At 34.4% G+C, this 25,128-nt stretch overlaps 5 protein-coding genes across 18 annotated transcripts; 2 read left to right on the top strand and 3 right to left on the bottom strand.

Moving 5' to 3' along the window:
* Positions 1-49: 49 nt before the first annotated feature.
* LOC139108784 (DNA ligase 1) lies at positions 50-2,484 on the bottom strand. Of its 2 annotated transcripts, XM_070667361.1 has the most exons (4): positions 2,258-2,484; positions 767-2,028; positions 544-679; positions 50-465 (listed from the first exon to the last, which is right to left on the bottom strand). In XM_070667361.1, exons 2-4 carry the CDS (start codon positions 2,011-2,013, stop codon positions 307-309), a joined length of 1,542 nt encoding a protein of 513 aa, XP_070523462.1. In that variant the 5' UTR covers positions 2,014-2,028; positions 2,258-2,484; the 3' UTR covers positions 50-306. The 2 variants fall into 2 exon arrangements, with proteins under 2 accessions (XP_070523462.1, XP_070523463.1); XM_070667362.1 differs by lacking the exon at positions 50-465 and having other exon boundaries at positions 567-699; positions 2,258-2,482.
* An 847-nt stretch (positions 2,485-3,331) lies between these two features.
* Rbcn-3b (WD repeat-containing protein Rbcn-3B) lies at positions 3,332-22,696 on the bottom strand. Of its 11 annotated transcripts, none has more exons than XM_070667561.1 (26): positions 22,604-22,696; positions 17,504-17,681; positions 17,111-17,343; positions 16,885-17,027; positions 15,106-15,296; positions 14,829-14,974; positions 14,556-14,576; positions 13,547-13,573; positions 12,362-12,452; positions 11,871-12,285; positions 11,563-11,783; positions 11,257-11,476; positions 11,083-11,197; positions 10,768-10,973; positions 10,529-10,666; positions 10,310-10,378; positions 9,610-9,711; positions 8,701-8,913; positions 8,294-8,558; positions 7,957-8,176; positions 7,607-7,832; positions 7,184-7,521; positions 6,681-7,004; positions 6,469-6,561; positions 6,204-6,401; positions 3,332-6,026 (listed from the first exon to the last, which is right to left on the bottom strand). In XM_070667561.1, the coding sequence occupies exons 2-26, from the start codon at positions 17,666-17,668 to the stop codon at positions 5,841-5,843; spliced, it is 4,566 nt and encodes a 1,521-aa protein (XP_070523662.1). In that variant the 5' UTR covers positions 17,669-17,681; positions 22,604-22,696; the 3' UTR covers positions 3,332-5,840. The 11 variants fall into 11 exon arrangements, with proteins under 11 accessions (XP_070523662.1, XP_070523661.1, XP_070523665.1 ...); XM_070667560.1 differs by lacking the exon at positions 22,604-22,696 and adding an exon at positions 18,264-18,391; XM_070667564.1 differs by lacking the exon at positions 22,604-22,696 and adding an exon at positions 18,264-18,391 and having other exon boundaries at positions 16,906-17,027.
* LOC139108913 (methyltransferase-like 26) lies at positions 18,534-22,608 on the top strand. Of its 3 annotated transcripts, none has more exons than XM_070667598.1 (3): positions 18,534-18,674; positions 21,472-21,548; positions 21,713-22,608. In XM_070667598.1, exons 2-3 carry the CDS (start codon positions 21,517-21,519, stop codon positions 22,353-22,355), a joined length of 675 nt encoding a protein of 224 aa, XP_070523699.1. In that variant the 5' UTR covers positions 18,534-18,674; positions 21,472-21,516; the 3' UTR covers positions 22,356-22,608. The 3 variants fall into 3 exon arrangements, with proteins under 3 accessions (XP_070523699.1, XP_070523698.1, XP_070523697.1); XM_070667597.1 differs by having other exon boundaries at positions 21,688-22,608; XM_070667596.1 differs by having other exon boundaries at positions 18,602-18,674; positions 21,472-22,608.
* LOC139108909 (dnaJ homolog subfamily C member 21) lies at positions 19,027-21,260 on the top strand. Its single transcript, XM_070667586.1, has one exon. The coding sequence runs from the start codon at positions 19,027-19,029 to the stop codon at positions 20,929-20,931; it is 1,905 nt and encodes a 634-aa protein (XP_070523687.1). The 3' UTR covers positions 20,932-21,260.
* Positions 22,470-25,080, bottom strand: LOC139108911 (ATPase WRNIP1). Its single transcript, XM_070667588.1, has 6 exons — positions 24,944-25,080; positions 24,455-24,840; positions 24,125-24,313; positions 23,160-24,024; positions 22,781-23,002; positions 22,470-22,723 (listed from the first exon to the last, which is right to left on the bottom strand). The coding sequence occupies exons 2-6, from the start codon at positions 24,737-24,739 to the stop codon at positions 22,614-22,616; spliced, it is 1,671 nt and encodes a 556-aa protein (XP_070523689.1). The 5' UTR covers positions 24,740-24,840; positions 24,944-25,080; the 3' UTR covers positions 22,470-22,613.
* Between the last annotated feature and the right edge of the window lie 48 nt (positions 25,081-25,128).

Here is a 25,128-nt window from a genome sequence, read left to right as displayed (position 1 = left end):
TGTACCATTGAAATAAAATGTATAGGTGCCTAATTAAAATAGCAACGAATATAGTTTTACTTCACAGAGATTAGAAGTCCATATATTTGTCTAAGATTACATTAAAAATCTTTATTAAAGTAATCCTGTAAAATAAAATATATGTAAGAAAAATGTTTTTAACAACATAAAAAAAAATTATTTCCTTGCGGAATACGTTCATTCGTAATATTAAACGTATAAGTTTGCCGAATAATTAATCGTATTAATTTGTTTTTGTTTCTCCGATGTTTTATTTAGAGTTCTTAAACGGCTTTCTCTTTTGGTTTACACATCTACTTTTTTGGCCTTTTGAACTGCGGCTCGCAATTTTGCATTGTTCGATGCCAAAAACTTTTTAGTTATTTCTTTATCATTAGCATGTATCGAAAATTCGACATCTATTTTTTTCTTCTTGAAAAGTGTATGATGTAACGAAAGTCCTTTCTGTAAAATAAAAAAAAATGTTACAATAAAAACGTTTAATAAAATTATTACGGCAAAAACTATGTGAAATGTTCTTACCTCAAACTCTACTTCATTTGGCACCTCCACATATGCAAAACCACGCTGTGATTTATTTGGTTTGGTCGGAATTTTAATTTTATTTACTGTATTAACCTTAGTTAAGAAATATTGCTGCAATTCTTTCTTGGTTATACTGTAAATTAGATATTTACACTGATTATACACTATATGCGACTAAAAAATTAAATAAAAATATTAAAAATTATAAAAATTTACTTACTTTGTTGGTAAATTGCCCACAAACAGGACAATACCTTTTTTCTCGTCATCTTTCTTCTGCTGATTATTCAAAGATTGTGGAGTTTGCTTATTCTTATTTTGCTCTTGCTTATTCTTATTCTGCTCTTGCTTATTTTTATTCTGCTCTTGTTTACTCTTATTTTGTTCTTGTTTAATTTTTTTCTGCAAATTATCTTTTTTTAATTCTAAAATTGCCTTTTCAAATTTTTTAATATTTTCCGCATCTCCCTCATCTTCATCGTCATCGTCTTCGTCCTCGTCATCATCGTCACTTTCGATTTGTTCCTCGTCATCTTCGCTTTCTATCCCTTCCTCATCTTCTCCGCTTTCTAACTCTTCATCTTCTTCGCTTTCTAATTCTTCTTCATCCATTTCACTCTCTAGCTCCTCTTCATCTATGTCACTATCTATATCCTCTTCATCCTCTTCGTCATCTTTTTTAACTTTTTTTAATGATTTTATTTTTCCTTCGCCGATTACTGAACCTACAGGTTTCTGTATTCTTTTTTTTTCGTTCCCTTCTACCTCACTTTCGTCAGAGACGCTTTCGTCATCTAAGCTTTCTTCATTGTCTGAATCTACCTCACTGTTGCTCTCATCTTCATCTTGCAGCTCCTTGATTTTTTTCTGGGCAGGTTTCTTGTCCACTTTAATCTTATTTGCATTATTAGCTTTCTGCTTGCTCAGTAATATATTTCTCACCAATAATTTCTTATTATTTTTGTTATCTATTGTATTTACTTTTTTTACTTGTTCATCAGAGCTTTTCAATTTTCTATTAAGAACACTTAACATTCTTTTTGCCCTCTTTGATAAATGATCCCTACTTCTAATTTCTTCAATCTTTTCTCTCATCTCTTCTACACTGAGTCCACGTTTGTGAATAGAAACCCTTTTTGATCTTTTTTTTTGAAAGTTACTCTCTTTCTTAACAGCTGTTTCGTTTGTCTTTTTTTTCGGATCTTTCTTTGTTTGCACTGCTTTAATTACATTGCTACTTTGTGGCTTTGCCTTATTCTGCTTTTGCTTATTTACTACCTCAATAGGAGCCGGTGCTGCTTTCTCTCCCGATATAGAATGTCCATTTTGCTTAACGTTAGCAAATTTACCCTTTTTACCACCTTTCTTGAACTCGTTGCTGTCCTCTTGTTTCTGATTTAACTTTTTAGGAACAGAAGTTTCGCTAAACGATCGTTTCCTTCCTTTCTTATCTACTTTACTCTTCATCTTGGAATTAAAATTCTGCAATATCAAGAAATAATTATGTAAGATATAAATGATATGAATAAAATGATATACATTCGAGACCGGAAAGTAAGATCGAAAGCAATTTATAAAAGTTTAATCTCACGTAATGAAACGCACCATTACGACCACGTGTTGAGAGTTATACAAAGCGGGCAGCTAGCTTAAATTTATGTAAAAATTTTATTCGTAAATTATTTGATTGCACTTTACGTGTTTAACTTACTTTTGCAAAAGAAATTCAAGACGATTTTTAGTTAAAACCGTGTAATAACTATCAACTGTTGTAAGGTTATATCCTAAGCAGCGTGCAGCAACGTGCTATCTCGGGTTACACGAGATGGGAAATGGAGTAATGGAGGCGTAGTTGGCGAGAAGCAGGACGGCTCCGCTGCTCGTAGTGCTTCTGACGATCGAAGTATAAGGCTTGATCCTCGCAGCCGAGCTGCACTATCCTGCACCTAGTACAGTTTATTTCTTTTCCAACAGAAACCAAATCGCACGTTTTATAATACCTAAAAATATTTAAAAGTACATTAACAATGCAATAAATAATATTAAATTTTTAATTGCAATTAAACAAAAATGGTAATTTAATTATTTAACCATTTAGATGGCCGAGAAACGAAGACCAACAACGAAGTTGACGAATCTGTCAATTCGTGGTCAATCTTGGAGATTTCGCGGCGCCGAATCGTCCGAAATAGTATGAAAAGTATCAGAAATGGTTAGGAATATAGGAGGAGTAAGTTGGTGGCACGGCAAGACCCCGGTTCCCGCTTCTGTTGGGTTCATATTGACCAACCAAAAAAATAGAAATTTAAATAAGAATTATTTGGTTGGTCAATATAAGCCAATCAAATATTTTTTTTTAAATTACTATTTTTTGGTTGGTCAATATGGGCCCAACAGAAGCGGGAACCGGGGTCTTGCCGTGCCACCAACTTACTTCTCCTATATTCCTAACAATTTCTGATACTTTTCATACGATTTCGGACGATTCGCCACCGCGCAACCTAACCTCGGTGGCACGGAATTGACAGATTTGTCAGCTGGTGTATATTTTATTTCTCGATTATTTAAATCGGCAAATGATTAAATTACTGTAGTTGTTTAATTATAATTAAAGATTAAATATTATTTATTCTATTGTTAATGTTCTTTTTAATCATTACGTTTTTTTTCGTGTATAATAAAAATTGAGCATACTCGTGGCATGAAATAAGTCAAAGGAAAGAGCCTATTTTGATTTAATCTCTCGATCGCCGCTGAAGATCTCCAGAATGTGTATTAACAAAACTAGGTTTGGAATTTTTCTCTTTATTACACATGTGGACAATTATAAGCAAAACGGTGGAACAATCACGCGATATCCGGTGTAATCTAGCCCGTCGGGCCGAAACGCATCCCGAAAACGTAGTGCGTACGATTAATTACGTAGATACAATTAGGCGCAGTTCAATTTTGTACATACTTTTCGCAATCAATCTGACGCTAAACAAAGAATTCGTTTTAATAAATCAGTCAACCATTCAAGCTAATATTATTCGGTTTACCCGCCAAGTTTTGATTAAAATTAATTTATTTTATTTATAATTTTCTTTTTAATAAGCTTAATGCGGAAAGATACATATTTTTAAATTATAAAGATTAAAATTATATTGCGAGAAGAAATCACTTTAGAGTGCTTTATGCGCAAATGTTGATCACAAACACGCCTGCGTGACGCAATCGGCGACATAAAGTATTATAAAATTGCGTGTGATTGCGATAGCAGTAATGTAAAAAAACAAAAAAAATTAAATACGTGACTGTATCGGCATATAGTCTCAAATTTTTAACAATAAATCGTCCTTCATCAATCGTAAAATTGATGAGGAGTGAACCACGTATCGCGCATAAAAAGAAAAATAAAAGAATTGAACTACGAAGTTATAAATAAATAACATCTTCATCCTAATTCATCCTCGTTTCCACGAGTAATTGAAAGAGGAAGGAATATTTGCACGCGATTTACGCACTTTTCATAAGCGCTTGTGTGGTACGCCACACGGCGAACGAAGTCCACACAAAAATATATATAATAAAATTTATGCAAATAAATTCTACGTGTATCCTACGCATGCGGCGCTTTCTTGTTCGCAGAGAAAATCTCTATCCAACGTGAGAAAGAGCGATGCAAGCGTTTTCAGATTGATCGATCATGAAGCGATGTCGCGAACGTTGTCGCACTTTGCCCTATCTTACATGAAGAAATAAATACTAATATCGGGTTAGTCAATCGTGGAATTTTCGTCAAATTAGCGTGACGGGTATTAGACGTGACAAAGCAACTTTACCACTATACATTAATCTTAATTACGTGTATATATACTGTAGTATCCTATTTACATTTTATTTACTTAAATCAAGAAATGCACGTTGTCAAAACAATCTTACGTTCGACTTGCAAACACGTGATGTGAGGTCCGAGAACTTATGATATTCCAATAATTCGAGGAATCTCAGGAAATTAATAAAGAGAACGTGACAAAACGTGCGAGTTTAATCCGCCGGAAGTAGCATACTTTCAGGCAATATATATATGTATATATATAACAGGATAAAAATATAACAGAAGGCTCTCTTCCGCGGCTCTGCAATAGGTTGCTAACAAAGCCAAATGGAAATAATTCTTATCTCGTACAAGTATCTACGTTTATGACAAAATATCTGATCGTTAATAAAATTAAAACTTTGCAACTATGCAACAAACTATATATCTTACAGACGCTGCAACTTCCGAAAGATTGGCAGGAACAAATTCGTATCGCATAATCTCTCAGAGTTCATAAAATTTATATGAGAAACTATTGCCGATAATTCGTACTTTCATCGCGTGTTCAGTGCTCACACAGTGTTCGATCTTGATTTTAATCAAAATGAAATTATCGTAGGCTGAATCTGGACAGCCATACTATTTATCGGTGCACACAGTGAAACACAGCAAAATTCAATTATCCAATATTAACATTATCAATTAAGTACCATGGAGCGCGACAAAACTAACAGTAGCGCTCCTGGTTTACATATAAATTATTTCGACTACGATCGTGCCAAGTTTCGATTAGCTAATACTCCAAATTATATTTTTATCTTTTAATGTTATAAACAAAGAATGAGAATTTAACAGCGCTAAAGCCTGATTTATATGCTATATTCTCTTTATGTTTTGGCGTGCTCTTGAAAATGTTTGTAAAAAAAAAAAAATAAATGTTCAGCTTTTGATTAAAGCATAAGACTTCCTCAAGTATTATCATTACTTGTGGAAATATTATTAAACGCAGAATTTTTAAGGTGGATATTTGATTCTATATCGCGCCATATATAAAAGAGATCAGACTTTTATCTCTATACTTGGCTAAAGATACTCTCTGTAGGTTGTCTTCCATCTGAGAGGTAATGATGGAATAAACTATCGATTTTTTTACCAGATTTAAATTTGAATAACCGTGGCTTTTTAGAGCAGTGCGCATTTCATTGCACTAATTACTATTTTTAATATATATGGAATTGTATATATTTTTTATTTGTTAAGCACTTTTTTTTATATAAATTACCTAATAAAATTAGTATTCTTTAATTTGGAATGCTGTTAAACTAACTCATCAAAAAGACAATATTAATGTCATCAACTATTCTTAGCATTCGTAAAAAAAAGTGTTAACAAAGAAAACATATAAACCAGGCTTAATCGATGTCGACATTAAATGGCAGCTAAGATTACTGAACGAAGCTGTTAATAGCTCCATATCAATCTTACGCAATGTTCAAACATTGAAGCGTGTTTCCGAACCGTCAGCGAGCATTAAAGTGACTGTACGATTATTGATCCAAATCAGTCGTGCTAAGCGCATAGGATTCAGTCGAGCTACGTCATTGATAGGTGCGGTACTATAGGATTTCACACAACGTGTCTGTGAATTACCCAGACCGAACATGCCGCTACTGGTTTGCTGTAAAATCGTAAAGTATTGTCACGTATAATTTTTTAAATAAATAGTCCAGAAAAACTGAAATAAATAGAGTTTTCAAATTTAATTGTATAATCGACTGCTAAAAAATTAAAAGCAATATAAACATAAAATATATTGAGTATTAGAATTACACATTAAGAAATTTTTCACGCTTACCTGCCAGAAACACAGTTTATTCTCGGAGCAAGAATAACTGACGAGAAACTTTCCTTCTGGGGAAAATGCTAACGCAGTAACCGGCGCTGCGTGAGCCGGGACAGTTTGACACTTGACATTACCTCGTAATTCGTATAATGCTAGCTGACCGCCACGACCGCCAACGGCTATCCTGCGTGTTGCTGAACAATGACTGACCTGTAAATAAGCAATTTAGAAAACTAGTAATAAACTAATAAAAATTTCAGTTGCATATATGGCTTACTTGATTAAATCTACACACTGCCGGAAATACTTCGTTCAAAGGCTTCATTTTTAAATGTCCTGGATCAAGACAATGAAGAATAATATCCATAACCTGCAAATATAATTATAAACAAATTAATATTTTTAAAAATGCCATATTAAAAATGTGTAACATAAATTCCGTTTTCTTATTAATTTTGTTTTATTAAAAAAAAAAAACTAAATTAATACCTCGACGAGAAGATCGCTCATCTCATTCTGCATCTTATCAATTAATTGTTCGACAATTCTTAGAATCTCTGGCTTTGCTCTAATTAAAACACTTGCACCCAAATTAACATTTAAGGTCTGAGCATTCTGTTGGAGAGTGTTAAATCTGGCTACTTCACGAGCCATTGTAGTAATAAAGGCGGCTGGCCTAGCGGTAGCGATCAACGTTAAAGCATGACGTGCCGTACGACAAGTATCGGCTTGAGGTGTAAGAGGAAGACCATATGTTAAACTGGGTACTAATTTGTCCGCATCGCAACACATTTCCAATAGGCCTAGCAGAACCTACAATAAAAAACAACGTTAAAAATACCGTCAAACATAATAAAAAATTAATTTTACATTTACGTCCATATGAGAAATAATAAATATAAAAATAAAATCTTATATTTTATTAATAACACAAATATATTAAAAATAATCAAGAAATATATCAAGAAAATATTTCAGAATATTTTTTTTACCTTAGATACATCGAGATACGGTTCCCACACTGTGAATCCTCTGCCAATAAGATCAATTGCAGCTCTTCTTAATGCAGTATGTAATGGTAACTTCGGAGAATGAGGCGCATGCAATAAATGAGTAAGCGCCATGCTAGTGTGCCTGGCCAGATTATTATTTCCTATGCCGAAACCTTCAACGATTGAACTCTTCCGTCTTTGCTCGTTGTCCCTTCTTTGATTTGTAGTAGTTGCATCTGGACCAAATTCAGCCCCTATCACACCTAGTAACACCACCGCCGTGGTTTGCTTGCGTTTCAATTCCGCAACGCTCGATGGCTTCCTAGCTATACTCAGTTCTATTAAAAAACATTCCAAAGTTATTTTTAATTTATTGTGTATAATAAATTTCAATTATATTAAATTTTTTAATCATATAATTACCTTCAGCTAATTCTTCTTCTTCGTCGTCGTCTTCTGGTTGCGACTCCGATGGTGGTACCGGACTTCCGGCTGCCGGTGACGTTTGGTTTTGTTGTTGCGGCGCAATCGGTTCTTGAGTGCTATACATCGGTAGATACTGTGACCAGTTATCAACGAGCGCTTTGCGACCCTTTGAGCCCATTCTGTTTAATTCGGCAAGTAGCAAAGCTTGCGCGGCTTCTCGAATCTAGAGCACATTGTGTGTAATATAATAAGACAAACAATAAGTCTATAATTTTCATTAATTTAATAATTTAAATGTTATGAATAAATTCAAACTATAAAAAATTTTTTAATGACAATATACAAACCTCCACACACTGATGTTGCCACCTTCGTGCCATCATTTCCACTTGCGGCCGCTTAAATGTCTTTGCGCCACCTTGGGTCGCAACTTTATCAGGCAACAAGACGCAATGCAAGGTAGCCAAAAGCGACCAGCCTTGCTTGATCTGTGCTTGTTGCACCGTGTACATTTCTTCATTTTCTTCTTCTGTTTTATTCCAATTTACTGCACCTCTATTACCCGGCCTATTAATAAAAATTAATTCTTTTTATTTTTCTATTTATTTCTGTATATGCTGTGTAACAAATTATTATCTAGCATTATTAGTTATATCGTAATTATTTTATATTAAAGTAATTTACCTGTGCATTTTGCGGTTTCGTTCCTGCTCAGGTACAAAAGTTGCATTGTTCATTGACATTAAAGTATTCGATAAAGCAACTACCGTCAGTAAATGATTACTCGTTAAAGTTGTTGACAATTCCCAGTGTGCTCTTGCTGTAAATGCTCTAGTGAGTCTCTCTTGTCGAACAAGCTCGGCGGGCAAACGTTGCTCTAATTGAGTTGCAGGTTCACCGACTGGCTCGAGCTGTGTCTGCCAAGTCGGTAATAACAGCGACATGTAACCTGCAGTGCACATAATCTTTTTATTTGACATTAAAATATAAAAATTTAATACTATCATGCCAAGAATAATGCGCGCGAATTGAGATCTCTTAAAAAACATCGCGTGCATGGTTTCTTTTAGTTATTTTAAATTAAAATATACCTCCTTTAGATAGTACCCCAAAAGAGACGGGAACCATAGGTCGCAGTAAACCCAATTTTCCTTCACAAACTCTGTCTAAGTCTGGATCCATACCCCATCCGTGCAGGAGACTCAAAAGCAACTGTGCTACTTCCATCGTCGCGTTTGGCTCGCTGAATGCACCGTTTCGTTTCAAATTATTTTTGGATGAGTCGGTATTATTCCAATTATCGCCTGCAAAAAATCAAACATGAGTACCGTAATAATTGTTGAATAATACTTAGCAAATCAACTACGATGTAGTGCAAACAAACTCCTTAAAAAAATACATTTATATTAAAAATAAAATAAAATTTCTAAGAAGTATTCACTATCATTTATAATAATTAAATAGCATAATTAAAAAATTTACACACACACTTACATACTACGTGCGCATACATATAATAATCATATAATTATTATGATCTCCGAACTATGACATATTGAGTGCGTTCAGCAAAACAACCGCTCAGTGAGCGGTTGTCTCGCTGAACGCACCCATTGTAAACGTAATCAGACACAAAAAAAACAAGTATTAATTTTATAAAAATATATAAAAAATGCTACATAAAGGTTTTTATAAGCGTGCATATCAATAAAATTAAAACTATTTTAATAGTAATGATATCCATCTCCCTGTTTAATGACGTCTGACTTGGTGCTTAAAAACCTAATGAAACTGTTAAAAACAACATAGATAAATACTATAATCTAAACAAGTAAAAATGAGGTTATTTAGTGCTTTCAAAAAACTAACTACAAGTTTTATATATTAGCGCACAAAAATCGTAAAGTGAGCATTCTAAAATAATACATTACAAAATAAATTCGTGCGACACGCTGTAACTGGAAACTTTAAAAATTAGTTACTGTCAAAGATTATCTAACCTTTGCCGTCAAAAATCGACGGCTTGAGGCCAACACTTTCTGCTTTAGCCTGTAATTTAGTATGCACATTCTCTGCACCTTCCTTCATCTTAGCCAATATACCTATAGAAAGAAATCTATCTTTAGATAATAATACGATAAAAACAAAATTGAAAGAAAACGGCAGATGAGTAAACTAAAAAAAATCTGTAAAAAAACATTAATATAACTTACTAAAAACATAAATTTTTTAAAAATTAAAATAATTATGTTTATAAATTAATTGCTTTAAAAAGATTGAATGATGTAAAATACTTTAAAATATTAGAAAAAAAAAAATGTAAAGGTTGAACTAAAATATTATTACTGAATAAAAAAAATTAATAGAAAAGAGATAAAGCACGTCTAGCCCAGAGAAGCACATTTTGCAAATGAAATATACGATGCACGTTAAAAAATCTGTTTTAATTTCAGTAATCACATATTAAGTTAACTTTCGCGACAAAGAAAGATAACAATATTATATATAAATGAAATAATCGTATTAATAAAATAAATTATCGACAAGATATTTTTCGAATTTTAGAAAAAAAGATGATTAAAAGAATATGTACATTTTTTTGTAAAATAAACGTTAATGTGTGGCAGTTTTAATAATATAAAAAAATTTGGACACATAAGCAAAAATTGTGAAACAAGTAACAATAATAAAGCACGATACCGTGGCGATCCTTCTCCTTCAATATTCGTTCAACATCGCCTGCCTTATCCTTGACGCGACCGAAAAAGTCTATAAAGGGATATTCATAAAGATAAGCAACGCTTATTCTTAAACGAGTAGAATTGCAATAAAACGTTCTTATCTACAATTGTCGTTATATCTTAAAATACAATTTTCTTTATTATAATAAAATTTTTAATAACATGAAAAAATCCTTACCAACAATTTTTTTATGCGCATCGGGACTGGCGGATTGAGTGAGTGCTGCAACTTTCTGATATTCGGCGGCAGAGATAAGCCCTTGCGCTTCTAGGGAACCGGGTGACATAGCCCCATACTCATCACTGAGTAATTGCACTGCAGTATAAATAAAAAGAATATAAATAAAAAGGTAATATTAAATTAATTTCATAAAAAAATATATATGTGTATATATATAAATTTATATATTTTTATACCTATCAGTGCTTCTATATCGAAAAATAAAATATGACTCTCCGGATCTTTCGGGTTACTCCTGAATCCTTGAATCATCAGCGGCGAACCTTTGGCTTTTATTTGACTCCCGTGATCGGGACCATGCCCACCGTGAAGCTGTTGCAATTGATGCAGCCCTCTTTGCGTCGCGTGCCTAATCGCTGATAGATTGCGATGACGTAAACCCCTAAGGAGTAAAAATTGGACGGACTGTAACGAAGAACGTTATCCCGATGATTTATTACGCTGAAAAACACGCAAGATTCTCACCATCCATGCTGCAAGATTTCATTTACCTAAAAAAATGTACGGCAGGATTAGCTAGTCCTAACTCACCGCCGGCGGCGGATCCGCCAGCTGCAGCTATGGTGTTTTCATCACAAGCGTAGAGCACCTCTTCCGCGATAATGCCTAAAAGAAAACATTATAAATAGCATTCGGGAGACTGAAACAACATGAAGTATACAAACCATGTAGTACGCGATCCAAGTGACCAGTTTCCATTTGCCAGACATATACAGCACCGTCCGAACATCCAACTATCATAAAATCATCTAGTGGTCTCCATTTGATAGTTACAACTGGGAAAAGATGTCGTGAAGCAAGCACGACGCATTTCCTCTCCGCTAGTGAGAGCAATGTAACGCTGTGATCTGATGCAACACTGCAAACGCATTTCTGTATTCTAGGCTGTAAATAAAAATATTTATAACTTTTTATACATTAATCTTTATATAAAAATTTTCGTGATTAATGATAAAAATAAATAGCCGTACACTGCAATTATCGGGTGGCACCATCAATTGCGTAATTTCACCAGCATGAACGCAAAACCGATGGATCAATGTGCCGGCATATAAGTCCCAGAGGCAGACAGCAAAATCCACGGAACCGGAAACAAGATGAATACGATCGTAGCGAGACGCAGCACCATGAGGATAAAGCAGACAATTTACTCGCCCTGAGTGGCCCAACAGAACCTGATGTGGTGGCCAGTCTAAACATATATAAAAAATAATTGAAAATTTAATTACATTTTAAATTATTTACTTAGATTGTTTAATTAATTTCAAGTGCAAGATACCATCGTATTGTTGATGATTGCCGTGGAGTAGCTGAAGCATTACAGTTTGCGTCGCCGGTACAATAATGATGCTGCCGTCTTCACGGCCAACGACTAGTCGACTCTGTTGTGGCAAATATATGCAAGCGGTAAGCTTAATGCCGTGACCATCGCCGGTATCCAACTGATCGAGTATCCCTACAGGAGGGGGCTTCATTGCATCCCAAGCAGCGGTAAGACTCGTCTTTATGGTCGGTGGCAATCCTGGCGGTGACGATCCATCGTTCTGACCGATTTGAGTGAGTTGTTGCGTCGCCACATCCGGCACTGTCCAAAGAATAACGACACCCTCACTGTCTCCGCGTAACAGATACTTTAGAGTCTTGTTCTGACGCTGCACGGTAACTAGTCGCATAGCCGGCGGACAAGAAAGAGGCTGAAAGATCGAATTTATAATAAGATCATGAGAGTGTACTTCTAATTAATACTACATAATAAAAAAAAATTCTTACCTTATCTCCAGGCTGTGTTAATGTGCAATATAAGTATGGCTGGTCGTACTCTACACCCGCGGTATGAAAATTTTTGTTATCCGCTACACTACTGTATACCGTGAAAAAAAAAGTTCATAATTAGTAATTATTTATATACAGGTATGAAACAAACATTTAAATACTATTCATGGACACTGTTTTCCGCTAAATATTGCAAAGTACAACACAAATGTGAACCTGACTTTTGTACGTTTGAATATTCAAGAGAACTGTGCCCAAAAATAGTTCTTTTACATTGCATAAGCTTTATATCGCATAAACTTTAAATTGTTTTAAATACTCAGGTTTATTTGCTGACTAGATTTACTAGCAAGCGAACGCTGCAAGTAAACGTCTTTTCGAAGCAATAGCAAGTTTTATAAACGACACACAAAGGTAAAAATAATCATTAAAAGTTTAGAAAAAGAAATAATAGTGTTAATTTTTAGAATATTAAAAAAGAATCTCTTCGTTTTTTAACAAATTACCTTTGTGTCGCGTCCGTTACTAACAATAATCGTATAGTTAATAATAACAATGCAAAGCAACTTAAAGCCAACAGAATAATATGAGAACGTAACTAAGTGAAATATGGCAATACGTAATTCTATCTCGCATTTACCTTTTTTCACATATCTTTACATTTTCACCAGATCTATATTATTTAAATTGCAATTAAGGATTGTCAATGATTATGACAGACTGAACATTCGCGCATACAATAAAATGTACATGAATATATAAAAATATGCACGCGTTTACGTATAAACATTAATAAAAACTTATGCTCATTAAAAATAAGAAAAATAAAAATATCGTTCGTGTATTTAAGCCTTCACTAAAAATACACGTAATTTTGAACGTGATAAAATTTTTCACGAAAAGATTGAAACCTGATAATGTTAAAAATGAACGACTTTTTAAATATACCTCTTTTAATGTATTTGCACAGTGACTTCAATATAAATAATACCTACACTGCCGAATTTATTACATCACCTTGTACCAAAAAAGATTGAATAAAAGCAAACCATTGTGTTGACGAAGACAAGAAATAGATGAAGGAGTGATAAAATAAGTAACATAAAAGAATGAAGAAGATAAAGAGTAGTAGAAGAGAGAACAGTAGTATGAAGAACATGTACAAGTGATAATGCGGGTTACCTGCTGAGAGCCTTGCCCTTCAGCTTGCTAGAAGAACACCAGATCCCGCGTAGAATGCAGTAGATGTGAATAATATGAAAAAGACATCACCGTAAAAAATGGATCATTGTGTTCAATGTTAATTCATGTGCATTTACGAAAGTTCTGTTCTGAGATTCTGTACTATGCTCAACTGAATCCTATACGACCCTCCAAATTCCGCAGTTTCCTAACAAATGGGACCCTTATAATTACTTTCACATAAGAGTAAAATACAACAGAATAAAAAGAATTTTTTTTCAATCATCCCCATTCCATTTAAGACTAATCATTGTTTCTAATAATTTTCATTAATGTACATTAATTAAATTCTCCTAACAATTTCCTAATAATTACAATCGTAATATTCTTATTCATATCTCAAGTGAAAGTTGAAGTAAGTATTGCGAAAGTAAAGAATGTACTTTTTATTTCATGATGTTAGATTGTTAAACGTAGCCTATTAGTTTTAGTAAACGACAACGTGAATTCGAATATGGAGGCGCATGATAAATGGTTACAAAAAAGATAAAAAATAAAATATTGAATGTGTGCATTGCCAGCAAGTGCTTCTACAGCATTCAACCCTATAATTAAAAACTTGGAGAACTTATTTCTGACTTAATGGGCTTAATAATGACATAGAAATTAATTAAAAATTATAAATGATTTTAACGATATTTTTTGAGATTATATGTATGTTATTTACATACACAAAATATCAAAGATTAAGACAACAGTTGTGCAAAATTTGTGAAATTATTTCCTAAAAATGTATCAAGTAAATTATTTAAATCGCTTTTTCAGCGTTTGTTAATTGCTATGAACTGCTTTACAAAGTCAATAAAGTGCGCTTTAATAACCATATCCATGCTACTAAACTATATTAATATAATTTTTTTCATACAAAAATGTATATTATTAGATATTATTTTGCAAAAAACTTTTAAGACTTATATAGAAGATACATATATACGCGGAAATAAACTACCTTTCAAGTTGTACCAGAATCCTAGAAGCAATAAAGGAATGTGCTAATCAATAAAATTCAATACTTATTTATCTCGATTAAATTATAATGTAATTATTCGCAAATATTGAGTTTCGAGCATCAGAAAAATAATTATTCATCTGTTAACCAACGTTATTATTAGCTAGAGAAAGAAGAAAATCAAAGTATTTAAAAAGACATATCTCTGGAGTATACTTGAAAATCAGTGGAGTTTACCGAAGACATTTACTGTTACGTTAAAAGAGTACGTACTTTGCTGGAAGCTTATATAAATATCCGTGACCTTCGTCGCTCCACAAAATGACTCTATCGGCAGCCAGGAAATCGCCTGCCATCCAACGCTCACCACGTGGAGCCGTTATCGAACAGAGAACTGAGAAGTCCCCAGCATCAAATATCTAAAAAATTATTTTAATCGTAAGTATCATAGTATAAATACATACTTTTACTGCAAATATAATTAACATAAAGTCTTTGAAAAATGTCAATGTTTTATTTTCTAAAATAATTTAGAACTAACGATAATTACCTGCCAATACTTGGAGCATACGATCAGTACTGTTCTCTGATTGTAGGGGCAGCAAGTCATTGCAAGTGCGTTTAAGCAGCGAATCTGTTTACTTTCATGTTCATATAAAGGCTCGCTATTCCGATTCTCATGTCCCAGAAGTGTCCACACCTTGACTGTGCCTGTCGTCGTCAGAGCCAGCACGACGTCGTCTTTAAATGAATGAAAGCGCCTGTTGCGCGTTAAGTAAATCTAAGAGAGCGTTGTAGCATTTTTAAGCAATTTCATTAAGACCAGTTAAATAAAATGCTGTTCATTATACAGAATAAAATTTGCCAATTTCAATAGATTAATGTATATAATTATTTTACAGTGTCAGATATATCGAATAAAGCAATCAAAGATAGTGTTACAAATAATTAAAAATAGCGTTAATCTAAAAAAAATAGATATGGTACACGTGAAGCCAAAATAATTCTGTATGCATATAGTATTACTTGTGTATTAAATATTTTTATAAAATAAAGAGTGATATTTATCTTAAATTTCTAAATTATTAAAGCAAATAGTAGCAAAAAAGAAAAAGAATTACAAAATTATATTCTCAAATTATTAGATAATTTTTTTTAGTTAGTTTTAACGTAGTAAATAGTACGATTTCAAAGTACATTAATATACTTTTAAATTATAGCATTGGTACGAAAAAAAAAATTTAGTTATAACATAGAGCGTGCAATTCTTGCCATGTATAATTATGTATATTATATATATGTATATATACTTACGAATAGAAATAGCAATATAGTATACCAGATAAAGTGTTATTAAAGTGTAATGAAATGCAATGTGTATAAAAAATAAGTGATATATGTGAATAACAGGATAGATATATGGATAACACTGTTACCTAATATAAAAGTAAAATAAAATAAAACGAGTTGTTAGTAATGATTAAATTGTTGTCATGATCCGCAAAGACGAAATGTGTAAGTTGCGATTAGATAAAAGAAAAGAAAAAATAAAATTAATGAAAATAGGTGATACAGCCTCGACTGTCAGCGCACTAGCGCTGACTTGAGTCCAGTTTCATTAACATGCTGCAACAATGTAACTGTTATTAACTGTTAAGTAATCGAAGTATTAGATATATAAAACTGCTACTGTCAAACTAGATACAATATAAACGACTTTACTTGCAAAATCGAGTAATAGGCCATCACGGTAAGATAACAGCTCGAAATATTATAATGAATACGATAGATAATACCCGTTTATATCCAAAGCATAAACTTCTTTAGGTTAATTACCGAAAAAAATAGTAAAATAGTAAATAAAATTTAAAGTACAAAAGAAACTGTACAAGTACCTCAGATACCATTAGTTATATAAGTATAATCATTAATTATTATGAACAATTATTATCATCCAGCTTAATTTTACTCGAATTACGCGCAAGAATAACCGAAATATAGAAACTTTACCACCAATATCTACAGATTCTTTAATTAAAAAAGAAACACAAATATATAATGAAATACCAAGAGATACTGTATTATCAAATTTTTATTTATATAAAAAAAATTTAGTATTAACTGTTAAATAAAAATTATTTAGAATAGAGAGAAAACTTTAGATAGTAATAATTTAAACCGATTTATTACGCTATAAACTTTAGACATAAATTTAACATGAAAGCCGATTGGAATCGATCTTTGTACAGTATCTATTGGCAATGAAATTAAATAGAAGGTAACTGTTTATGGAAGGTATAAAGCGTAGGTGTGATGGAGTGTAACTAACTTGTATGCACGTAGAACCGACCTTTCCGTTTGGCCGGCCGCAAAACGTGCAAGGCGCTAATCCAGTCGGGATTAACGCGGGAGCTTAGAGTGAACAGCACTTCCAAACTAAACGGATCCATCACCAGAACTTCGGGATAATATCTGCAATAAATAAAAAAAAAAATATATATACATCCTTAATAAATGCAATGCTATGTAAAATATATGGATAATACTATTTCTACCCAGAGCAAAATAATCTGACGTCTTCTCCACCAGCGGAAACGTAGGGCAACATTTGTGTGTGAACACTGTTAAGCTTCACCGCCTCACGACATTTTCCATCGACTAGATCCCAAGTACACATCTCTCCACTTTCGCTGCTGCTGACGATAAAATTTTGCTCCATTATGACGCTGGCTCGGCTGAGACACATTATTGGAGCTGTATGTCCAACCAGTAAACATCTCGGAGTCATCTATAATAAAATTATAATAATATAAGTAACATAAAAAAAAGTTTGCTGCGCCTCGTCGTTGTTCACGGAGCTCGCGCGAGAATTTTACCGAGCTGGATCGCCCATTCTTCGTTGCTAGAAGATAGGACTGTTTTTAAAGCAAGGGCTGTTAAATATATACCTTCAATGTTTCTGGATCTACTTGCCACAGGCATATTTGCCCGTCGTAGCATCCCGTTACCAAAGTTTTCTGATCGCGGGACAAATAAACGCAGGAAATACAATGGGTTGGCGCTATGCGTCCCCATAGCACTATAGGCACCACCAAACTCGTGCCTGCGGTCATCTTTGCAGATAATCTAAAACGCAACGAAGTCTTTGTTATTGCAATTCAGCACTGAAATGTTTTATCAAAACATACTTTAATACTTGACTCGGAAATTAAAATGTGCCGCTTGAAAAAAAAAATCTAGCTCGTAAAATTGAATATAGAGTAATTATTTCGAAACGAACGCTGTCAATCACATTTCTGCTCTGTGAATTAGAAAGATATTCGAAATGTAAAAGACGAAGTTTAGCGGTGTTTGATTCCGGAAAGCTGAGGCGTACAATCGCGACGGTTATCATCGGTATCAGGCGGAAGATAACCGCGCAATAAAGTAGCGAAGTGAATAGTCGCAATTTAGTTTTTATACCGGTGCAGCCGAATCTACGGAAAGGCGTGTCGGGGTCGGCGAGCACGTCGGGTTCGCCGAGATCGTTAGGATCGCGTGAGCGGAGAGGGCGGAAAGGGGGGGCGGGATGGGTGAGCAATTAAAGGCGTCTGCTACATCACGTTGGCAAAATGTCACAGGCGATCAAGGCTACGAGGTGCCAGCGCGCCACTCCCGAGAACGTCAGCTTATCGTGCGGGGCCGCGAAACTTACGAGGAAATAATTACCGCGAGTCGATGAAGCACGGTTAAAGATCCGGCCGGGACGCCGCAGCCAGCGATAACTCCCGAAAATCGCCCGGAGCCTCCTCGCTACACCTCCACGACCATCGCTGTCTCGCCACCCGTGAACGGAGTATAGCAGTGCGACCGGGACGACGATCAGCTGTTCCGCCGCGAAAGTCTCTAAAAATTCGGCCTAGAACAGCTATGTCGAAAACGTCGTCCGATTCCTCCGATTGGCATCCTTGTCGCTCTGCGTAGAAACATGGCTGCGCGTTTGCCTCGTCGAGACGATGTGAGTGTCATTATGCACTGAGCACGACCGTCGTTAATTGCAATCTCAAGATATTCTGCATTGATTGCGTGATAGCTATGCGCAACGTTAATAACAGCGAGATCGATAACTTTTAAAGTTGGGTAAGCATACATCTTCTTTTGTAATTTCAGCGATCGTTTAGTAATTGAAATAGATTTATCAAAAACGCGCGATCGTGCAATGTTTGCACGTGCATCTTATACGTACGAATCTTCCGTAAATTAGGATAATATTATGGTAATATAAATTTGTTATTTTTTTTAGATCTTGTTAAATTATATTTTACGTAATGATGTGAATGGCCCTGCAAAGCATTTCTAATGAAACTCAACGTTTTTATATTATCTAGAAGCTCTACTTAATGTCAGAATTTAATAATATAAATTCTTTTAGCATACGGTATAAGTAAGGGTATTCCTTCCCGTCAGTTGTGCATAATCATACAACAATACAATGAAGTGTCACTACGAAGTATTAGGAGTCGCAAGAGATGCCCCTGATGATGACATAAAAAAGGCTTATAGGAAGTTAGCCCTGAAATGGCATCCGGATAAAAATCTTGACAGTCCAGACGAAGCAAAGGAACAGTTCCAAGTTGTCCAGCAAGCTTGGGAGATACTAAGCGATCCTCACGAGCGTGCTTGGTATGACAATCACCGCGAAGCCATTCTAAAGGGTGGCATTGGAGAAGATTACAAAGACGACTCCATTAATCTTTTCCCATATTTTTCCGCCTCGTGCTTCAAGGGCTATGGAGATGACGAAAAGGGCTTCTATACTGTCTATAGAAGCGTTTTTGAACAATTGGCGGCAGAGGATGCCGAGTTCGTTAAAGACGGCGAGTCTGACGAAGAGATGCCCGGTTTTGGCGATTCTCAGAGCTCATACGAGGATGTAGTGGGCGATTTTTACGCCTTCTGGCAAAGTTACAGCACTAAAAAATCCTACGCTTGGCTGGATCCATATGATATACGCGAAATGCGGAATCGGCGCATTCTTAGGCTTGCAGAAAAGGAAAATAAGAAAGTGCGCGACAAAGCAAAGCGCGAAAGAAATGAACAGGTGCGGAATCTGGTCGCCTTTGTCCGCAAACGTGATAAGAGGGTACAGGCATATGCAGCGAAGCTGGCCGAACGTGCGCGTGAAAACTTTCGCAAGGCAGAGGAACGGAGGAAAGCTCAGCTACTGGAGAAGCAGAGACTGTTGCGAGATCAAACCGAATCTGAGTGGTCTAAGTTCTCGAATATGGAGGCGGAGCTAAAAAACATCGAAGCGAACTTAACTGAGGAATTTGGAACAGATGACAGGAAGGTAACGATGAGGAACAGCAATCCAGAAGCGTTTTATTGCATTGCCTGCAATAAAATTTTCCAGACGCATAAAGCTTTTACAAATCACGAGAACTCGAAGAAGCATAAGGAAAATGTCAGCGTGCTCAAGCATATCGTACCGGACGAGGATGAGGATCTCCACAGTTCTCGGGAAAGCGATTCGAGTACGGAAGATTCAATTTCGCTAAATGGTCCCAAATTAGCAACAAATTCACAAATGCCTGATTTCTTATTAAATTCTCATAGTGAACCGAAACGAAATAATGGCGAGAATAACGACGACGTTTCTCCTGACGAACTAATGTCTGACGACGAAGAAAATCCGGGACGTATTCAGCCAACAACGGAGAAAAGAAAACCAGATAATAGCGGAGATATTCCACAAGCTACAGAACCAGAAATGGGTGAAAGTATTTCATTTTTATCTAAAATAGACAATGAAAATGACGACCTAACTTCCGAAGACGAATTAATATCAGATCAAGAAGAAGATATCGCGTTGTCGAATCGTCAGAAAAAAAAGAAGAAGAGGAAACGCGCTATCCACAATCCTAATCCTGTACTTGCTAGTGATGATGATACGGAAAGCATTAACGAGGCAGAATTGCTTTCGAAAAAACAACGCAAGAAATTACAACAGAAAAAAATAGAAATAAATAAGCAGTTACAAAATAAAGAAGGGGCGCATAAAGGAGAACAAGAGACGGAGAGCGAAACCAGAGTAATGGGAGAAGCAAATATTGGTGATGAAATACTGAAAATCGATAAAACAAAAAGTTTTAAAAAAGAGGAACGGGAGAGCAAAGGAAAAATTAAAAAGGATTTAGCCACGGATGCTGATGATCTGGCTCATCGTTGTGTTTCTTGCTCATCTGAGTTCCCTAGTAAAAATAAATTATTTGAGCATTTAAAGAAAACCGGGCACTCAGTATATATACCAGAATTAACGAAAAATAGAAAGAGCCAAGAGAAAAAGAAAAAAACTATACCCAAGGGAAAAGACGATTCAGATAAAAAAAGACGTTGAATCTAATTTGAAATGTTAAATTATATATCATAATTGATTGGCAATATATAATTTATTATAATTGTCGCGAAAGTTTTATTTTATGTATGATATGCACCTTTCGATAATTATATAGAAATTGTGTGTTTCTGTACATATCTTTTATAAAAAATATTTTAGTTTTAACGGTTTGATAACTTCTCTAAATTTTTTTTAATGATTATATCAATTTAAAATTGAGATTAGCAATGAAGTGTAAGGTGTAAATGTGTTCTGACATGACAGTAAAAAATTATATCATAGTCCATTGTATTATAAATAATCATATCCAATAAATATCCTTAAATTAATACTATTTCTATTATCTGTTATCAATACTTTTACTTTTATTCTCTTATATTTTTTATTAAATTTTAAATTTATTGAAATATAAATTTCTTTTTCAAGCATTAGACAATTGTTATTAATTTTAATAAACTTTACTTCAGTAGAGAATCATTTCCTAACCATAATAAAAATGTACAATTTTATATAATACAAGAAAGTACTTGCATTTTTCAGGATATTCGACTTCTTGCTATAAATATCGACTAGCATAACGTAAAAATGAATATTGTTCATTATGCTGTTAATCACAGGTGAGATGCGTTTTTAAAATTGACAAGCATGAATTAAAAAAGTTTTTATCCGATTTAAGCTTCTTACACATGTCACTTTATAAATGTAACAGCAGGCAATCTCATATAATAATATATCCACCTCACAAACTTTCTGTAGGAAGTGAAACTGAAATTTCTTCAAGGTCTCAAAATATGGCTGCCAAAAAGCTCGTTTACCCTGCCGCAGACCGTAACAAGGATCCGATATTATCGGTTTTGAAACGATATATTCAACGTGGTAACAATCAGACTTTCTTGGAGATATCGTCTGGCTCAGGACAACACGTGTCACATTTTGCGCCCCATTTTCCACACGTCACGTTTTATCCTTCGGAATACGAGCCACGACTTTTGGACAGCGTCGCTGCATATGCGAATGAATACTCGAATATAAAAAGCCCCTTGAGAATTGATATCACCACAAATTTCCGACTATGGGGTAATGGTATCTTCAAACCGAACAGTTTAGAATACATGTACAATGCAAACATGATGCACATCTCACCGTATCAATGCACTATTGGTTTATTTAATAATGCGGGGCAGTTATTAAAGCCGAACGGACTGCTAATCACATACGGACCTTACGCTTTCGACGGTCAGATTTCTCCACAAAGTAACATAAATTTTAACGAGTCTTTGAAGTTGCAAGACCCTAGTTGGGGTTTGCGAGATGTAACGGATTTGAATAAGTTGGCAGAAGAAAATGGTATTAAATTAATAGAAATCGTAGATATGCCTGCTAATAATAAAACGATAATATGGAAAAAGTATATTCCTTCATAAGAAATTAAAGCTGATGAGTTAAATTTAAGATTGAATAAAAAATTATCGCGCTAAACATATTAAACGTATTAAATTTAAATCTATTGTTTTTTTACCAAAATAAAACTAAAAAACTGTGCTTGTATTAACATTTATACTTAAAATTTTAATCCGAGGTTTAATATAAAACTTATAAAATGTAATAAAAATTGCTTTGTTACGAAAAAAAAAATGCAATATCTTGAGAAAATATATATTGAAATAATTACCAAAACGTTTCTAAATAGCGTCCTCATCATCTCCAAAGAAATCTAAATCTTCCAATCCTTCCGGCAGATAGTTTAATCCAGATTCATCTTTATGTCTCATATTATATCCCTTACCATAATCTAAAATAATGATTCGATTTATTGAGAGCAAATTAAAGTGAGAAATAAAGTTTTTACCTAATGTTTTCATTAATTTTGTAGGAGCATTTCTCAAATAAAGGGGTACTCCTGGTTGTGGACCGTTATGTTCGGCTATAACTTTTTGTGCTGCTCTAAGCGCATCTTCCATTAATCTGGATTTTGGTGCTCTCGCTAGATATGTTGTACACTGCGCTAAAAGAACATCACACTCTGGCATCCCTATCATTTTACAACCGTGCATCGTGTGTACCGCTATTCCTGTACAATTTTACAACAGATATAATTATCTGATTTGAAATAATGTTTAATTACATTATCACAATTTTAAGCAAGTTATCAGACATTATATAATTTCAATTGCCAATAGAATATTTTATGCATGTAAATTTTGAAATTATAAATAAATTGTGCTAACCAAGAGCTTTTGGGTCCGCTAAGCCGACATCTTCGCTAGCCATTCTAACTAGCCTTCGCGCGATATAAACTGGATCCTCACCGCCAGCGATCATTCTAGTCAGCCAATAAAGCGAAGCGTTTTCATCACTGGCTCTAACGGACTTGTGTAACGCAGAGATCATATCGTAATGTTGTTCACCCTTCTTATCGTAAAGCATATGTGATTTTTTTAAGCTCTCCTTAACATCATCCAGCGTTATTATGGCCGGACCGATGTTCAATAATTCTTCTGCATTCGGTGATTTACATCGTACTGCCATTTCCAATCCTCCCAGCGCTATGCGAGCATCACCGTCACAAGTTCCAGCCAACCATTCTATCGTCGGTTCGTCTATAATAAACTTTGTATTGCAGGACAGTTCTTTCTCGACTTTATCTTCTTCTAATGTGTTTTTCTCGCTAATGTTATCCAAAATGCTTTTACTTTCATCCAATGTATGTATTACACCTCTCAGCGAAATTACCGCGCGCTTTAAAATCGACAGCAAATTCGCAACAGATAATTTGTGTAAAACAATTACTCTGCACCGACTCAACAACGCGGAGTTCAAACTAAACGAGGGATTCTCCGTTGTAGCTCCTATAAGAGTAATGGTTCCCGATTCGACATGAGGCAGAAACACGTCTTGCTGCATTTTATTGAACCTATGTATTTCGTCCATAAATACTATCGTACGCTGCCCATATTTAGTATGATTGCTAGCAATACTAATAACTTCCTTCACCTCCTGTACACCTGCCATTGCAGCAGAAAGCTTAACATATCGTAGTTTATGACTTGTATTGCTCTTACACAGATGTGCTATAACATTCGCCAAAGATGTCTGACAGAAAACAAAATTAATTAAACATGTTTTAACATGCATGTAAAAAATTATAGAATTGAAATAGAATTATAGAATCGAAATAAATATGCAATAATACTTTGCCACATCCAGGTGGACCCCAGAGGATCATATTAGGCACTTCACCTTTCTGCAAAAGTTCAGTAAGCATAGTATGTGGTCCAAGAATATGCTTTTGGCCTACAAAATTCAATAATGATGTAGGTCTCATTTGTTCTGCAAGGGGTATATGCTCATTTCCTCGTAGCTTCTTACATTCCTTCTCCATCTATAGATAAAATTTATTTTTACACAAATTTTATAAAAAGAGAAACAGCCATGCAAGAAAATTTAATATTGCAAAATAATTAAATGTCACAATATTTTGTTACTCTATAATTACATAGTTCTATGGTAATAAAAAAATTACACTTTTTTGTGGCATCAAATCTTTAAGATCTTCATCCTTGAAACTTGGAGATGGCAGCTGCTGGTCCATAAAACTTTTTCTCTTAACAGGTGCCTGATTAACTTTTTTTGAGTTACCTGGCTTCAGCTTGCTTCTGTTGCCCATTGGGCTTGTATCTTTAAACAACATTGGGCTTTCATCCTTTGTAGGTTCATTTAGGAACAAACATCTGCTGGCATGGGCCTCAATAACAGAAGAAGCAAACTCTTTGGCACATATTGGACATAATACTTTGTCTACATCCATGTTTGTGATTAATTATACAGCAGCCTTAATTCTGTCTGCTTTTCATTCAGGTTATTCACCAGTAACAAACAAAGAATAAATTTGAATCTCAGCACAGATAGCTAAAAAGAAAATAATGTTGTAGAAAATAACTTGACCAGTATTAAACAACAGACATAAAATGAATAAATTAAATTATCAAAAAATAAGCAAAATATACATTACACTTTTGTATAACAATCAATCGCGTTATTTCCAACAAAAAAAAAATCCAAAATTTCATTATACACATTACATTCAGAAGAATAAGAGCTCGTTCAACTATCTTGTTGCGTCTTTCAATTGTTTTCGTCCCGTTCCAAAAACGTTCGTCGCACGAGACAAGTGTCGACGCAATACTAGCCAAAATG

The sequence above is a fragment of the Cardiocondyla obscurior genome, linkage group LG16 (assembly GCF_019399895.1).
Source record: "Cardiocondyla obscurior isolate alpha-2009 linkage group LG16, Cobs3.1, whole genome shotgun sequence".
Lineage (NCBI taxonomy): Eukaryota > Metazoa > Arthropoda > Insecta > Hymenoptera > Formicidae > Cardiocondyla > Cardiocondyla obscurior.
Note: the sequence above shows the minus strand (reverse complement) of the source record. Positions and strands in the feature narration are given on the sequence as shown.

Bases quoted from the DNA above. Each gene is read 5' to 3' on its own strand.
- LOC139108784 (XM_070667361.1), bottom strand. From the start codon at position 2,013: ATGAAGAGTAAAGTAGATAAGAAAGGAAGGAAACGATCGTTTAGCGAA. The intron at 680-766 runs GTAAGTAAATTT...TCTAATTTACAG, and splicing joins GTGGGCAATTTACCAACAAA to TATAACCAAGAAAGAATTGC. The intron at 466-543 runs GTAAGAACATTT...TTTATTTTACAG, and splicing joins CAAATGAAGTAGAGTTTGAG to AAAGGACTTTCGTTACATCA.
- LOC139108913 (XM_070667596.1), top strand. From the start codon at position 21,618: ATGTCACTTTATAAATGTAACAGCAGGCAATCTCATATAATAATATAT.
- LOC139108911 (XM_070667588.1), bottom strand. From the start codon at position 24,739: ATGGATGTAGACAAAGTATTATGTCCAATATGTGCCAAAGAGTTTGCT. The intron at 24,314-24,454 runs GTAATTTTTTTA...TTTTATCTATAG, and splicing joins ATTTGATGCCACAAAAAAGT to ATGGAGAAGGAATGTAAGAA. The intron at 23,003-23,159 runs GTTAGCACAATT...AAAATTGTACAG, and splicing joins AGCGGACCCAAAAGCTCTTG to GAATAGCGGTACACACGATG.
- LOC139108909 (XM_070667586.1), top strand. From the start codon at position 19,027: ATGAAGTGTCACTACGAAGTATTAGGAGTCGCAAGAGATGCCCCTGAT.
- Rbcn-3b (XM_070667561.1), bottom strand. From the start codon at position 17,668: ATGACCGCAGGCACGAGTTTGGTGGTGCCTATAGTGCTATGGGGACGC. The intron at 15,297-16,884 runs GTTAGTTACACT...ATTCATTTAAAG, and splicing joins TCGGTTCTACGTGCATACAA to ACGACGTCGTGCTGGCTCTG. The intron at 14,975-15,105 runs GTAATTATCGTT...ATAATTTTTTAG, and splicing joins TATGCTCCAAGTATTGGCAG to ATATTTGATGCTGGGGACTT.